Raw genomic sequence first — 16,735 nt, forward strand, 5'->3', positions numbered from 1 at the left:
AGATGTCAAATCAACATCTAGTTTTGATTTACATTTGGTTGAGTTGTAAAATCAACAAAAAAATCACCATGTCATTCAATTTTGGTTCAAATTTGGGTGAAAAAAATGCTAAAATCCCTTTTTTGGTTGAATTTACGTTGAAACAACGTTGATTCAACCCGTTTGTGCCCAGAGTGGATTGCCTTTTCACATCCATTGCAGTTCACTCAGCTGCATCCTGTTTAAACCGTAGGTTTTATGTAATTAGCTATATTTGGTGTTAGGAGCCTCATGTCAAAATGTTATTTTCAAACGTGTAGGACCGCATTATTTTCTTCCACCCTTTCCTGATACAGTTTTCAGCATGGTTTTGCTGCGTTCACAGCCTTAAATCTCGTTCACAAAATATGTCAAACGAGTTCAAAGCATTTGAATGCACACAACAGCCCCATTCTCCCAGTTTTATAAGTAGGTCTAGTATACTCCAAGTTTCCCACTGGTTGTGAACGCAGCAAAACCATGCTGGAAACTGTGTCAGGAAAGGGTGGAAGAAAATAATGCGGTCCTACACGTTTGAAAATTACGTTTTGACACGAGGCTCCTCTCACCAAATATAGCTAATTACATAAACCTACGGTTTAAACACTATGCAGATTATGTCAATCTAGCGGTGAAAGTACAGCTATCATGCTTTCAAACAAATTATAGTGTTAAAAAATGACAATAATATATCGTTTTCTATAAATAATGTTTTGTTTCATTTAACTGCCGAAAAGGCTGTTATATCAAAGTAATTTACAAGCGTTTCGCTACACTCTCAATAACATCTGCTAACCATGTGTATGTGACCAATAAAATGTGATTTGATTTCCTTAGTATGTGACGTTAGAGTTCATCATGTGGGAGAAGGTGGAGCTCAGAGATGATTGGAGGGGCGTTCACGTGGATTTTTCCCCAGTCGTATGCTAGTATTTACGAATTGTTATCAATGCAGCATTAAACAATGTCGTTTGACAGCTGGCCAGCGGATCGCATGCGTCAAAATACGCTGCTGAATGAATAGGAGGGAAATCAGCAACGACCGAATAACATCGGGCGCCTTGCACATCATCTACTCAAATTATGAACATCTCGCCACCTCTGCTTTCTCTAACTAAGGTATCCTTTTCCTGGACCTTGAATGGCGTTGGTCACGGTTCAGCGTTCGCCAACACCCAGCGTTACCTCCAGCCCCTGCGTGTCGGTGAGTTGTCGAGCTTGGTCGTCTGTCAATAGCACGGGATTTAAGGCTAAACGCTACTGTTATTGTTCAGGGTGGATATGGCTAACGTAGCTAACAAGCAGGTTGTTGTCCCGTGCACTACTGTTAGTTAGCTAGGGGAAATACTTTTCACGGCATTTCGATACCGAACTGACCTTTTCGTAGTAGGAGATTTAGGATAAGGTTAGGAAAAGGGTTAGGGTTAGCGGAAATGGTCTCCTAACCTGCGACGAAAATCACTTTGAAACGAAGTGCGGTGAAAAGTGTGTCCCAACTATGTCCTGCTTCTCTGTGCGCATGCCTTCCTAAGAAAGTGTATAAAAACACTTTTGCATATACAAAGTTAAACGTCACAGCCTGGCCAGCTAGCTAGCCAGGTACAGTAGTGCCTGTTTTGCAATGCAAATAATTCCAGTGCATATCTGACCTGTTTTATCCCCAAATCAATTATACACATGTTCTTAAAGAACTCAAAAGAAGCCAGTTTAGTTTTCTTAGTCGGTGTTAATCTGTGTTGGCGAGTTGACCTGCGCATAGACAGTAGCTAGCTGATCATAATGTTGCACTCGGTCACTGCCATAAATGTTTGTACTGTATAGAGTTTAAACTCACAATTTGTATTAAAAAGACCTAGCTAAAACAATGTAATGGACTCTCACAACAGGTCCATGTCAACTAGGCTCAAGTTATTCTCTTATTGTGCGTGAGAACCGGATTAGTTTGACATGGCTGTCAAACGACCTTTTATGCTCCACATTGGGGAAGATCCCATATGACATCGAGGGTTAAAGTAGTGGACTAAAGGGGGCTATTTGTGACGTATCCATTGCGAGCTGTCTGTGGCTAGAGCGAAATAGTTGCTGTGACACGTCTCTGAATCACATTAGGCCAGTATAAATGGGAAAGAGGACCATGAGGGATGCACTGTCTTTGTCTCAACAGCCATGAAAACAGCTAAAGCAAAGGTAAACACAGAAATGTAGAGATGTTTTAAGAGCAGTCAGTCAGATGGAGATATCAGGTTATGTAGGTGAAAGGAGCAGATAGCCTGTTTATATGTAACTGACCAAATAAAGGAAACCTAAAGTGTCTTAATTTAAAACAAACAAAAAAATTTGAACTAGGCAAGTCGGATAAGAAATCATTCTCATTTACAACACAAAACATGGTACAAACATTATTGGGCACAGACAACAGCACAAATGGCAAGAAGTTTGAGACTACAATATCACGTGAAGCAGCCACAACTGTCAGTAAGAGTGTCCATGATTGAGTCTTTGAATGAAGAGATAAAACTGTCCAGTTTGAGGTTTTTTTTGCAGCTCGTTCCAGTCGGCAGCTGCAGCAAACTGAAAAGAGCGACCCAGGGATGTGTGTGCCTTGGGGGCCTTTAACAGAATGTGACTGACAGAACGGGTGTTGTATGTGGAGGATGAGGGCTGCAGTAGATTTCTCAGATAGGGGGGGGAGTGAGGCCTATGATGTTTTGATAAATAAGCATCGATGGGTGTGTCTTGCAACGGGTATACAGAGATGACCAGTTTACAGAGGAGTATAGAGTGCAGTGATGTGTCCTATAAGGAGCATTGGTGGCAAATCTAATGGCCGAATGGTAAAGAACATCTAGCCGCTTGAGAGCACCCTTACCTGACAATCTATAAATTACATTTCCGTGATCTAGCATGGGTAGGATGGTCATCTGAATCAGGGTTAGTTTGGCAGATGGGGGGGGGTGGGGTTGAGATCAGCTCCTTCTTCAGTCTGTTCAGCTCTCTTGAGTTTAGGATACTCTTCTAACCTGGGCGTTTGGGCGTTGGGCCACCACAAGCTGCCAGAACAGCTGCAATGACCCTTGGCATAGATTGGACAAGTGTCTGGAATTGTATTGGAAAGCTGCAACACCATTCTTTTAAGAGAAATTCCCTAATTTGGTGTTTTGTTGATGGTAGTGGAAAATCCTGCCTCAGGCCCTGCTCCAGAATCTCCCATAAGTGTTCAGTTGGGTTGAAATCTGGTGACTGAGACACACCCTTAACCCCCCCCCCCCCCCCACAACTGCTCCCCGGCCGCCGCCGTGGATGTTGATTTTTAAGGCAGACCCCCCGCACCTCTGATTCAGAGGGGTTGGGTTAAATGCGGAACACACACTGCATTCAGTTGTGCAACTGACTAGTATCCTCTTTCCTTTTCTTTATACTACTTTGAGACCTCTTTGTAAGTCACTGAGATGTCTTCTACTAGCCATGGTAGCCAAAATAATATATATTTATACGTAACCTTAAGCATGATGGGATGTTTTAATTAACTCAGGAACCACACCTGTGTGGAAGCGCCTGCTTTAAACATACTCTGTATCCCTCACTCTGTATCCCTCGTTTACTCAAGCGTTTCTCTATTTTGGCACAGCGGTGGTGCTGAGGGCACCCAGCTGCCTGTCGTGTGACCTATGAGGCACCCATGTGAGTGCTCTTGTGAGATGCCCTAGGCCTTCTCGTCTTGAGAAAGCGCCTCCTCCGCTATGTTCTCCTGGTAGACCATTACCACAGCAAGATGCCACGCAGGTCAGGGTTATTATGGCTGGCGTCCTTGGAACGATGGATGGTCATGATGATGGGGGGGGGGGGGGGGGGCACTGCCTTTGTTGTGTGTGGACATAGCGCTATCATCTCCTTTAGCTCCGTGTCTTGATATCCCATTGACGTTAACACCATGCAAGGAAACTTTAGGTCTAGCTTATTTGATTTATGCCGATTCTGTCTCTCACTCCTACCACTGACTGTTGTTTAGGTAAGTATCGGGGCAGACTGAAGTGTCAAATATTGACTCGCCTATTAATTCAGCCTACTCTGTATTCTGAACATCGAATCAGAGAGAGGGATTGCTGGACTGGGGAAAATCTGCCTATTAGCACACTAAATCCTCCCATTTCATTGGCTCGACGCAATCCCCTGTACATCCTTCCTCCATGTGGTGGCATGGTAACCATGGAGATAGGCCTGTACATAGTATTACATGTATGGTGACTTAACCACGGGGAGAAGAGGAAGCTTGCGGCCTCTCCACTTCTCCACTAAAACCTTTCTATAGCAGCCTATTGGCCTCTGTTGCTTTCGCTGTTGAAAAACAGTGGGTGAAATGTTTTGGAAAGCTCCTCTCATTGAAGGGACGGCTGGCTCCCTCGAGTCATATTTCTCCTGAGTCACCATGTTTCTTTACTGTATTTCTGATGTGTGAGGGTTTATGTCCAGGCCAAGGCATGTTTGCCTCCATTATAGTAGTCTACAGTACATTCAGTGTGGCAGTCCAGCATTAACTGACATCTGTCTGCTTTTTGATTTCTGCATGTTTGCGCGCCATCATGGTCATGCGCCCAAGCCCAACAAGCAGATCTCTTCACATAGACGAGGCCGAAATGTAAGCATTTCTGTGTTCTTGAGTATAGGCCTGAGCTCTCTGGGATTTGTGTGTGTGTTCTCCTCTTCTATGAAGATTCATTCGCTGAACCACTTCATCCCATCCCCTGTGTCATGTACATCATGTGTCTGGCTACATTCACCATGTTCCATACAATGTGGGGGGCATTGGGCTTTATTAACCCCCTGTGGGGGGGGGGGTCTGCTAGGGCTGCTGTGTCCAGGATTGACAGCCTGATCCCTGGGTGAAAGTTCCCTGAGTTTGGGGATTACTGGAGCAGAACAGGCTGGGATTATGGCCTGCCTGTCTGTGTCTGAGCAGGGACAACAGACTGCCTGGCCTGGGCGGGTGGGTGGGGGTGGAGAGAGAGGGACGCTTCAAAACAGGCCGGCAGCCATTTTAACTCTTATCTATTCTGCCTTATTCTGGGTTTTGTGAAATATCACAACGGCCAACCCCATGACATGGATGAAAATGGATATTTAGTGGCACATTTAGCCATTGTGGAATTCATTATCCTCTTTAAAATAAGGTTATTTCACTCTTCCTGACGCAAAATCTCCCTTGAATAGATAGCTATACACTTAACTCTATCAAGCCTAAATATTAACAGCTGTTTTGACTGGGTGTGGAATTCTTGTTGAAACGGTCTGCCAGCGGCACACCTCCTAATATTGCTGTAGTACTAAGAATCTGTTTGGCTCATTGTTAGACATTTGAGTCACTCGACTTGATTCATATGCTTATCTCCTTGCTCAGGCCGGTTATTGTGAACAAGCAACCTTGTCTATTCATGTGACTGCAGCTGTCTGTCTGTGCGGTCACACATTGATGGGTGTGTCTGTCTGTAAATGTGTCATTACTGTAGTCCGTTTATGAATGCGTTACAGAGTGTGCACATGCATGCGTTTGTTGGTTTCTGACTGGTTCTCTGCTCTCTCCCCAGGAGGCTGACAGTGGTGAGGATGACCGTCGCTCCCAGCCCCGGAGGTAAGATGGGATCATTACCAGTCACACTGACGTGATTGGCTGAAGCCTACTGTTAGAAGTCAACGTATTGTAATCGAACAACTCTGAAGTATTTTTGGCCATTGTGCTGACAATCTTCCAGGCCCGGCTTAATTTCTCCTCAGTTATTGTTGTGTTCAGTGCCTGAGTCAGCTGAGACGACAAATGTCTTGTCATTGGACCTCTGGAAGCTCAGCTGTAGTTCCAGCTACTGTCCACTAGGGGGAATGTGTTGACCAGAGTTAATGTGCTGTCTTGGCAGTTGGGTTGATTATCAATACTGTCTATTGGATCAACTCCGCTCACATACTCTGCTGCAGAGTCAACTGACTCTCATTTAGCCAGAGACCGAGGCAGCACAATGACTGACAGAGGGGGTCTCAGCAAACACTTGAACAGAACAAGAATATTATACAGGCGGGTGTGGAACATTGGGCTCCCGAGTAGCGCAGCATCTCAGTGCTAGAGGTGTCACTACAGACCCTGATTCGATTCCAGGCTTTTATCAGAACTGGCTGTGATTGGGAGTCCCATAGGGTGGCACACAATTGGCCCAGCGTCGTCAGGGTTTGGCCGGGGTAGGCCATCATTGTAAATAAGAATGTGTTCTTAACTGACTTGCCTAGTTAAAATGATGACTAGGCCTGGGCTGTTATAAAAAGCATACACAAGAGGGACTGCATATCTCCTTTCAATTTACAGTATATGATCAAACATATTTTTTAATATCTTGAAAATAACATTTTTATCAACATGTAGACTCGTAATGTAATGGTTGCGGTTTTGCATCTCCAAAACACTAGGAGTTTTGAAATGCAAAATAGTCAGCCTATAAGTATTTGGGTTTGTTTGTAGTACTCGTGTATGACTACTCCAATGAATTACTCCTGCTGATGTATTTGCGTAGTTGTATCTGATATCTGTGTTACCTGCCGCTTGACGTCAGTGTGTGCTTTATAGAAGGACGGGACGTCACTTGTTTGTGTTGGTTCACTTGTCTTGGCATTTGGGTTTATCTGGAATAAGGAATAAGGTTCATTCACACAGGTTAATAGTTATAAATTCAGCAACAAAAAAAAGAAATGTCAACTGTTATTTTCAGCAAATTTAAATGTAAATTTTTGTATGAACATAAGCTTCAACTGAACAAGTTCCACAGACATGTGACTAACAGAAATTGAATAATGTGTCCCTGAACAAAGGGGGGGTCAAAAGTAACAGTTAGTATCTGGTGTGGACACCAGCTGCATTAAATACTGCAGTGCATCTCTTCCTCATAGACCGCACCAGATTAGCCAGTTCTTGCTGTGAGATGTTATCCCACTCTTCCACCAAAGCACCTGCAAGTTCCCGGACATTTTTGGGGGGGAATGGCCCTAGCCCTCACCCTCTGATCCAACAGGTCCCAGACATGCTCAATGGGATTGAGATCTGGGCTCTTTACTGGCCATGGGAGAACACTGACATACCTGTTTTGCAGGAAATCACGCACAGAACGAGCAGTATGGCCGGTGGCATTGTCATGCTGGACGGTCATGTCAGGATGAGCCTGCAGGAAGGGTACCACATGAGGGAGGAGGTTCTCTTCCCTGTAACGCACAGCGTTGAGATTGCCTACAATGACAACAAGCTCAGTCCGGTGGTGCTGTGACACACCGCCCCAGACAATGACGGACCCTCCACCTCCAAAATGATCCTGCTCCAGAGTACAGGCCTCGGTGTAACGCTCATTCCTTCGATGATAAACACGAATCCGACCATCACCCCTGGTGAGACAAAACCGCGACTCGTCAGTGAAGAGCACTTTTTGCCAGTCTTGTCTGGTCCAGCAACGGTGGTTTTGTGCTTGTGGTCGACCGATTTAATCGGAATTGCCGATTTCCAAGTTTTCATACCAATCGGAAATCTATCTGTTTTTTACACCTTTATTTAACTAGGCAAGTCCGATAAGAACACATTTTTATTTTCAATGACGGCCTAGGGGAACGGTGGGTTAACTGCCTTGTTCAGGGGCAGAGTGACAGATTTTTACATTGTCAGCTTGGGGATTCCATCTTGCAAACTTACGGTTAACTAGTCCAACGCTCTAACCACCTGCCTCTCATTGCACTCCACGAGGAGCCTGCCTGTTACGCGAATGCAGTAAGAAGCCAAGCCAAGTTGCAAGCAAGCATTAAACTTACCTTATAAAAATCAATTGATCATAATCACTAGTTAACTACACATGGTTGATGAGGACTGTCGTTGCTCAAACGTGTACCTAACCATAAACATTGATGCCTTTCTTAAAATCAATACACAAGTATATATTTTTTAAACCTGCATATTTAGTTAATATTGCCTGCTAACATGAATTTCTTTTAACTAGGTAAATTGTGTCCCTTCTCTTGCAACAGAATCAGGGTATATGCAGCAGTTTGGGCCGCCTGGCTCATTGCGAAGACTATTTCTTCCTAACAAAGACAGCCAACTTCGCCAAATGGGGGATGATTTAACAATAGCGCATTTGCGAAAAATAACCATCGTTGCAGGACTGTACCTAACTATAAACATCAATGCATTTCTTAAAATCAATACACAGAAGTATATATCTTTAAATCTGCATATTTAGCTAAAAGAAATCCAGGTTAGCAGGCAATATTAACCTGTTTTGGATAGGGGCAGCATTTTTCATGTTTGGATGAAAAGCGTGCCCAGAGTAAACTGCCTGCTACTCAGTCCCAGTTGCTAATATATGCATATTAGTTTCTACAACTGTTTGAAGTCTGAGTATAACAGAACTCGTATGGCAGGCAAAAACCTGAGAAAAAAATCCAACCAGGAAGTGGGAAATCTGAGGTTTGTAGTTTTTCAAAGCCTGGGCTATCGAAAACAGTGTCTATGGGGTCAAATTGCACTTCCTAAGGCTTCCACTAGATGTCAAGTCTTTAGAAACTTGTTTGATGCTTCTACTGTAAAGGAGGCTCTTTGAGTCAATGGTCTAGCAGAGTGCCACAAGCTCTTGACGCTCGTTCACATGAGGTAGCTCACGTTCCATTGCTTTTCTACAGACAAAGGAATTCTCCAGTTGAAAAATGATTGATGTTAAAAACATCCTAAAGATTGTTCTATACATCGTTTGACATGTTTCTACGGACTGTAACGGAACTTTTGGACTTTGTCTGGACCTACTGCTCGCGCATAAACATGGATTACTGTGCTGAACGCGCCAACAAGGGGGAATTTGGACATAAATTATGGACTTTATTGAATAAGTCAAACATTTTACTGTTGAACTGGGATTCCTGGGAGTGCATTCTAATGAAGATCATCAAAGGTAAGTCAATATTTATAATGCTATTTCTGACTAATGTTGACTCCACAACATGGCGGATTTCTTTGGCTGGTTTCGTCAGGCCTTCATGATTGAATTGCTGCAAAGAAGCCACTACTAAAGGACACCAATAATAAGACTTGCCAAGAAACACAAGAAATGGACGTTAGACCGGTGGAAATCTATCCTTTGGTCTGACGAGTACAAATTTGAGATTTTTGGTTCCAACCACCGTGTCTTTGAGATGCAGAGTAGGTGAACGGATTATCTTTGCACCGTGAAGCATGGAGGAGGAGGTGTGATGGTGTGGGGGGGCTTTGCTGGTGACACTGTCAGTGATTTATTTAGAATTCAAGGCACACTTATGCAGCATGGCTACCACAGCATTCTGCAGCGATTATGCCATCCCACCTGGTTTGGGCTTAGTGGGACTATCATTTGTTTTTCAACAGGACAATGACTCAAAACACACCGGCAGGCTGTGTAAGGGCTAATTTGACCAAGAAGGAGAGTGGTGGAGTGCTACATCAGATGACATGGCATCCACAATCACCTGACCTCAACCCAATTGAGATGGTTCTACATGATTCTGTGTGTTATTTCATAATTTTGATGTCTTCACTATTATTCTACTAGTAGGAAATGGTCAAAATAAAGAAAAACCCTTGAATGAGTAGGTGTGTCCAAACCTTACATGTATTTATGTATGTATTATTTCTTAGCTCAAAATTCAAGGGGCCAAGTAAAAACCACCTATGGGCCAAATTGGTTAATGACCCCTGCTATAGGCTGATGGGACCTGGTTATAGTACCCTTGGAACTGACAAACAAGGGCGTTTGTTTGTCTGGGTTTGAGTATCGGCCTAATGTCAAGTGGTGTTCTCGTCAGTAGAATTTCACCTGAACTCTCAATCATAGGACCTTCAGAAATTCACATAATGATATTACATAGAATGAATTACTTGACGACAGAGCTGATTGTTGTAACAAGCCTAACTTTACACAGTCATGGAAAAAGCCATTGTCTTTGGAAAGCTAGTCGGCATTATAAAGTCTGCTGTACGAACTACTTATAGGCCTATTCCGCTGTCATGGCTGTTTTATGTTCTCATGTTCCTGTTATGTACACCTAACCCTTGCAATGTAGCATATTTTCTGTGCATTGATTTCATTTGACTTCTGGTCAGGAATTAGTCTTGAATTCTGCTAATGCAAGGTAGGAATCAGAGTTCTCCATACCAGTGCAGTTCTAGTTTGCAAACATACTGACTCCACCACTGTGAACTGTTTGGCTTCATGCTGAGAAGGAGCCAACATGACATTGTGTGCATTTGGCCAGTACAACCCCATAACAGAACATTTAACGCCCATTATGCTTTGCACTGACTTCACTCTGCACTCCAATGCTGCAGGACATGTAGGCTCAATTATCTATTAGGTAATACTATTGCGATGGTGAGGTCATCCCCCCCACCCCCACCCTGCCCATTCAATGTCCTCTGTGAGAGTGTTCAGATCTTGGGCTATTTTGTCATTTGGCTGCCTCTTTTGCCCATTCCTCCCCCCAACTCCTCCTCACCCAACCCCTTTATTGTAACAGCCTGACCCCCTCATTGGTTATGTAACAAGAAGCCCAAATTATCAGTTACATGCATACATGCATGCATGCATGCATACAAGGATACATACATACATACAAGGATACATGCATACAAGGATACATACATGCATACATATATACAAGGATACATATATACAAGGATACATGCATACAAGGATACATACATGCATACATACATACAAGGATACATACATACATACAAGGATACATGCATACAAGGATACATGCATGCATACATATATACAAGGATACATGCATACAAGGATACATGCATGCATACATATATACAAGGATACATGCATGCATACATATATACAAGGATACATGCATGCATACATATATACAGGGATACATGCATGCATACATATATACAGGGATACATGCATGCATACATATATACAGGGATACATGCATGCATACATATATACAGGGATACATGCATGCATACATATATACAAGGATACATGCATGCATACATATATACAGGGATACATGCATGCATACATATATACAAGGATACATGCATGCATACATATATACAAGGATACATGCATGCATACATATATACAAGGATACATGCATGCATACATATATACAAGGATACATGCATGCATACATATATACAAGGATACATGCATGCATACATATATACAAGGATACATGCATGCATACATATATGCAAGGATGGATACATGCAAGGATGGATACATGCAAGGATGGATACATGCAAGGATGGATACATGCAAGGATGGACTCCAGTACTAGAAATACATCGAAGGCAATGTTTCGGGGGGAAACATTGTGCGGTATTCAATGTTCCATGTAATGTGCTTAGTCTTGACCAGTTATGGTAAGAGTGCCAATATCACCTATTTTGTGCTATGCACAAACACGCACGCGAAAGACATGACAGCTGTTGGTCCCACGGCTCTGATTTTAAATGTAACATACTTTAATACATTAATCTGTGCTCTGGCTGTGCGACATGTATGCACGGCGATGAATGTCAAGGACCACATACTATATAGGACAGGCCTAGGTCTACTTCATTGTCGTTAATAGTAAGGAAGAGGGCTGTTGGACTGCAGGCCTGTTGAGGGGGAGAAGGGATCGGCTATAGGATGTTCAGGGTCCTCTCTGTGACCCTGTATTCATTGTTATCGGTAGGCATTTCCTTTCAACTGTTAACGTCAACATGGCTCTCGTAAGATTTGAGATGGTAGACACACTGATGTGCAGGGCCGTGCACAGACCTTTCAGCGGGCAGGGTTAAAACATTATTGTTATTTTTTATTTTTATTTTAACGCCTTTAAATCTCAATTCATAACATACCTGCTGTATAGATTTGTGTTATTTTTTAAAAATTATTGAGCATAGGTCTGTTTATTTTTGTGACACATTCACTCGTCACTAATTATAAGCAAGCTACACTATATATACAAAAATATATATATATATACACACAAATGTATGTTTAACTGTAAACTCTCCTTCCAGACCCATATCAAACATCTCCAATCCAAAGTTAAATCTAGAATTGGCTTTCTATTTCGCAACAAAGCATCCTTCACTCATGCTGCCAACATACCCTTGTAAAACTGACCATCCTACCAATCCTCGACTTTGGCGATGTCATTTACAAAATAGCCTCCAATACCCTACTCAACAAATTGGTTGCAGTCTATCACAGTGCAATCCGTTTTGTCACAAAAGCCCCATATACTACCCACCATTGCGACCTGTATGCTCTCGTTGGCTGGCCCTCGCTTCACACTCGTCGCCAAACCCACGTCATCTACAAGACCCTGCTAGGTAAAGTCCCCCCTTATCTCAGCTCGCTGGTCACCATAGCATCTCCCACCTGTAGCACACGCTCCAGCAGCTATATCTCTCTAGTCACCCCCAAAACCAATTCTTTCTTTGGCCGCCTCTTCTTCCAGTTCTCTGCTGCCAATGACTGGAACGAACTACAAAAATCTCTGAAACTGGAAACACTTAACTCCCTCACTAGCTTTAAGCACCAACTGTCAGAGCATCTTACAGATTACTGCACCTGTACATATATAATTTAGCCAAAACAACCTCTTTCCCAACTGTATTTAATTTATTTATTTATTTTGCTCCTTTGCACCCCATTATTTTTATTTCTACTTTGCACATTCTTCCATTGCGAAACTACCATTCCAGTGTTTTACTTGCTATATTGTATTTACTTTGCCACCATGGCCTTTTTTGCCTTTACCTCCCTTCTCACCTAATTTGCTCACATTGTATATAGACTTGTTTATACTGTATTATTGACTGTATGTTTGTTTTACTCCATGTGTAACTCTGTGTCGTATCTGTTGAACTGCTTTGCTTTATCTTGGCCAGGTCGCAATTGTAAATGATAACTTGTTCTCAACTTGCCTACCTGGTTAAATAAAGGTGAAATAAAATAAAAATAAATGTGGGCACTGCTTCAAATGAACGGATTGAGCTATTTTAGCCACACCGTTTGCTCACAGGTGTATAAAATTGAGCACTTCCACGCAATCTCCATAGACAAACATTGGCAGTAGAACGGCCTTACTGAAGAGCTCAGAGTTCCAAACTGCCTCTGGAAGCAACAGCGGCACAGAACTGTTTGTAAGGAGATTCATAAAATGGGTTTCCATGGCGGAGCAGCCGCACACAAGCCTAAGATCACCATGTGCAATGCCAAGCGTTGGCTGAAGTGGTGTAAAGCTCGTCGCCATTGAACTCTGGAGCACAGGGATGCAAACTAGTCACCTTTTGGCAGAATTCGCCGTTTTTAAGCCAAAATAGGTCAACTGTGATTCGTGTAGATTTTTGTGACTGGGGTCTTCTCTATGTACTTTTGGGTCACTAATGGCTGTAAGCAAACCAGTGATGCGCGTTTGGGAGCAATTATATCTATATCCAAGGCTCGAGCCTGGGCCCAGCCAGCCATTCACATAAGAACAGGATGCAGCACACGAATGAAGAGACAACCAACTTGCTAGTTACAGTATCAGTGCGCGTTCTGGAAAGACGGCGGAGAGTGGAAAGGCAGTTTGATTTGGTGATGAAGCGTACTTCATGAGCTGTAACCAAAAAACTGGTATTTGGAAAGTTTGAGGTGAGTGAGCAAGTGTGATGGAACAAGTTTTGTTAGCATTAAGTACTATTATCTTACTACAGTAGCTGGATCAAATGATCTGTTAGCTAGCCAGAGAAATGTTGAGCAACATTATCTAACTAGGCTGATCAAATAATTGAGTTTGATGTGAAAATTAGCTTGCTAACAGTCAGTCACAGTTAACTAGCTAACGTTACATCAGATAAGGTAACTTTAATGTTCCCGAGGAACCAATTAGCTATAGTGTTAACTGGTGTGTGTTACTCAGCTATAACGTTAACGTAAACTCACTCACTTTTGTACATCACCTTGGTCTACAATTAACCTTATTTTTGCGCCCAAAAAACATAATACTTTCAGATCAACTGTAAAATCAATGTAAAGCACAATTTCTCTCCTTTCCAGCAAAATCAATGACGAGACCTTCATGATTCCCATAATTCAAGAAGGCAATGAGCTCCGTCTGGTCTTTAAAAAAAATTGCGGGTGGGCAGCGAAGGCTACGAAGTGATCGTGAAAGGGGGAAATAGGTTGCGTGAGGAAACGACAGGTTTTTTCACCCGATTTGTTCAACAAATCAACTTTAAAATGTAAATAAAACAAATGGTTTATGTAATGTCTCATCACTTACATGTTTGTCGATTTTGAAGAGGGGTTTAGGGCTGCGCTAACGTTAGCCTCACAAGTGAACTGCAGCTGTTCCGACTTTTGAGTCATGATGGCTCGCAGTAATGACGTGCAAAAAATGCAATTGGCACCCTAGTCATGAAATATTAGTTTAATATTAGCAATAATTATATTAATTTAGACAATGATGACATTTTCTTACAAGTGTATATTGTTAAGCATGATTTTAATCTGCGAGAGAAGGGCTACCCCTGGTGGAAAGAGGCCGTACGGCACAATTGTTGCAAATGCGCTGTACATTACGTAGTGACACGTCAGGATGTAACGTACAGCGTCAGAGGGGTCTGTTTTAAAAAAAAAAATCTCTTCTCCAATACTGTTAGTCCATTACCATGTCAATTAACGCTGAAACGAAACGTAGTTCACACCCTGGATTTTGATGCCAACACAGTCGTTTTCATTGCAGCCTCGTTTGAATGTCGCGGTTACGCACATTTGTACGGAATGGGGTGCGTTTACATTAGTTGCTCACTTGGACTCTGGCAATCCTGTGAAATGTTAACTAGTTAGTTCATAGCTTGCTAATGTTTTCCCTCTGTGGTTAATTTTCAGAATGGGATAATTAGGTGAAAAATGAGGCGTTGCTTGTTACACATGTGGATTCAGGGATCAAGTGTAGCTGGGCCTGGCTTAAACTGGATGCCGACAGAGGTGAAAGGAACACCACACTTTCCCACTCTTTTTCAATGAGGTGTAGAAAAAGGGGTATGCCAAGTGTACTCTCTGCATGAAAGAGATCAATTATACCAACAAAGGGTCTCATTCTCTGCTGTTGGCACATTGTAGAACAGATGTACACAGGCAAAGTGTAGAATGTACTAATGCTCAGTGTAGCCCATTTTATATATTGCTTTTGTTGTTGCACTTGACATACTGTAACATTTTTGTGAGTGAGGGGGGATTATTTCATTTTTTTACTTAGTGAATGTTATTTTTACACACATGTAGCACATTTAATCAATGTGTACTATAGTGGCCATTATAATAGAGCAAAAATAGAATGCCTGTTTCATTTTCTACTTTAAGATGTTTCTTTCCCAAGTGCGATATTTTAGATTGTGTGGTCACGAGTGTTCTATTATAAAGGCTGTCATGGCTAACTGCAATATTGTGTCTTTCTCTGGACTTGAGTGTCATTTGCAGCAAAGTCAACAAACATCATCGGATTGCTTTCCTTAAAATGTTTGGTTCACAATAACCACTTTTTTATTTTACACACAGAGACTGATCATATTCTTTGTTGGTTAGTTAGTACACAGTTAATCTGCATTTCAAGATGGGATCCAGCCTAAAAGTCACTAGAAATGTTAGCATTGTAAAAGCTAATAAAACATTTTTTAAAGTACCCTCCTAGCAGTGTTTTTAGTGGGGGGGGGGGTACGCTTCACCTTTTTGGATCCTTCATGGTTTGGTCTAGGGCCCTTAATTCTAGTGAAAGGAAATCTTAACGCTACAGCATACAATGACCATTCTAGACGATTCTGTGCTTCCAGCATTGTGGCAACAGTTTGGGCAGGACCCTTTCATGTTTCAGCATGACAATGCCCCCGTGAATAATGTGAGGTCAATACAGAAATGGATTGTCGAGATCGGCGTGTAAGAAGTTGACTGGCCTCCACAGAGCCCTGACCTCAACCCCATCGAACACTTTTGGGATGAACTGGAATGCCGACTGCAAGCCAGGCCTAATTGCTCGACCTCACTAATGCTCTTGTGGCTGAATGGAAGCATGTCCCGCAGCAATGTTCCAACAACAAGTGGGAAGCCTTCCCAAAAGAGTGGGCTGTCATAGCGGCAAAGGGAGGACCTACTCCATATTAATGTCCATGATTTTGGAATGAAATGTTTGACGAGCAGGTGTCTACATACTTTTAGTTATGTAGTTAGTGCTTCCTAAAGACATGATTGACGTTGGGAAAAGAGAATGGGCGATCAGCTGATTGATGCTGATGAAACCTGCAAGTTAACTAGCTCAATTTTATTTTACTGATGTGATTTTTATTGATTAGTGATTTATCTTCGACGCTGTATCAATAACTTCATATTGTATTCATCTACATGGCGATTTAGCTTGTCTTGACTACCGGTGTTGCTGCTGCTGACTGAAGAAGGGATGGAGTTGAGTCGGCGGGTCGTTGGTGCAGCCAATCCTCTCTGCTGTGCGTTTCAGCCAACCAGATCGAATATTGACGATGTAAATCAGTTGATAATCAAATGTTATGCTTCTGTGGCAGTACTGTTGCTATTGAAACGAGGTAGCTGGCTCCACACACACACACTCAATCGGTGACCACATCTCAAGCCATGCATGTTTGGATAATGGGTGTGCA

General features: G+C 42.5%; 1 protein-coding gene across 1 annotated transcript in view; it reads left to right on the plus strand.

Annotated features, from left to right (window-relative positions):
* The first annotated feature begins 882 nt into the window (after window positions 1-882).
* The window catches only part of LOC124005345 (protein phosphatase Slingshot homolog 2-like), a 37,651-nt gene continuing 21,798 nt past the window's right edge, over window positions 883-16,735 (plus strand). The window contains exons 1-2 of the mRNA XM_046314495.1: window positions 883-1,222; window positions 5,601-5,644. Of these exons, the coding sequence (XP_046170451.1) occupies window positions 1,160-1,222; window positions 5,601-5,644 (107 nt within the window). The 5' untranslated portion in view covers window positions 883-1,159. The remainder of the gene's footprint in view (window positions 1,223-5,600; window positions 5,645-16,735) is intronic.

The sequence above is a fragment of the Oncorhynchus gorbuscha genome, linkage group LG19 (genome assembly GCF_021184085.1).
Source record: "Oncorhynchus gorbuscha isolate QuinsamMale2020 ecotype Even-year linkage group LG19, OgorEven_v1.0, whole genome shotgun sequence".
In the NCBI taxonomy this organism is placed as follows: domain Eukaryota; kingdom Metazoa; phylum Chordata; class Actinopteri; order Salmoniformes; family Salmonidae; genus Oncorhynchus; species Oncorhynchus gorbuscha.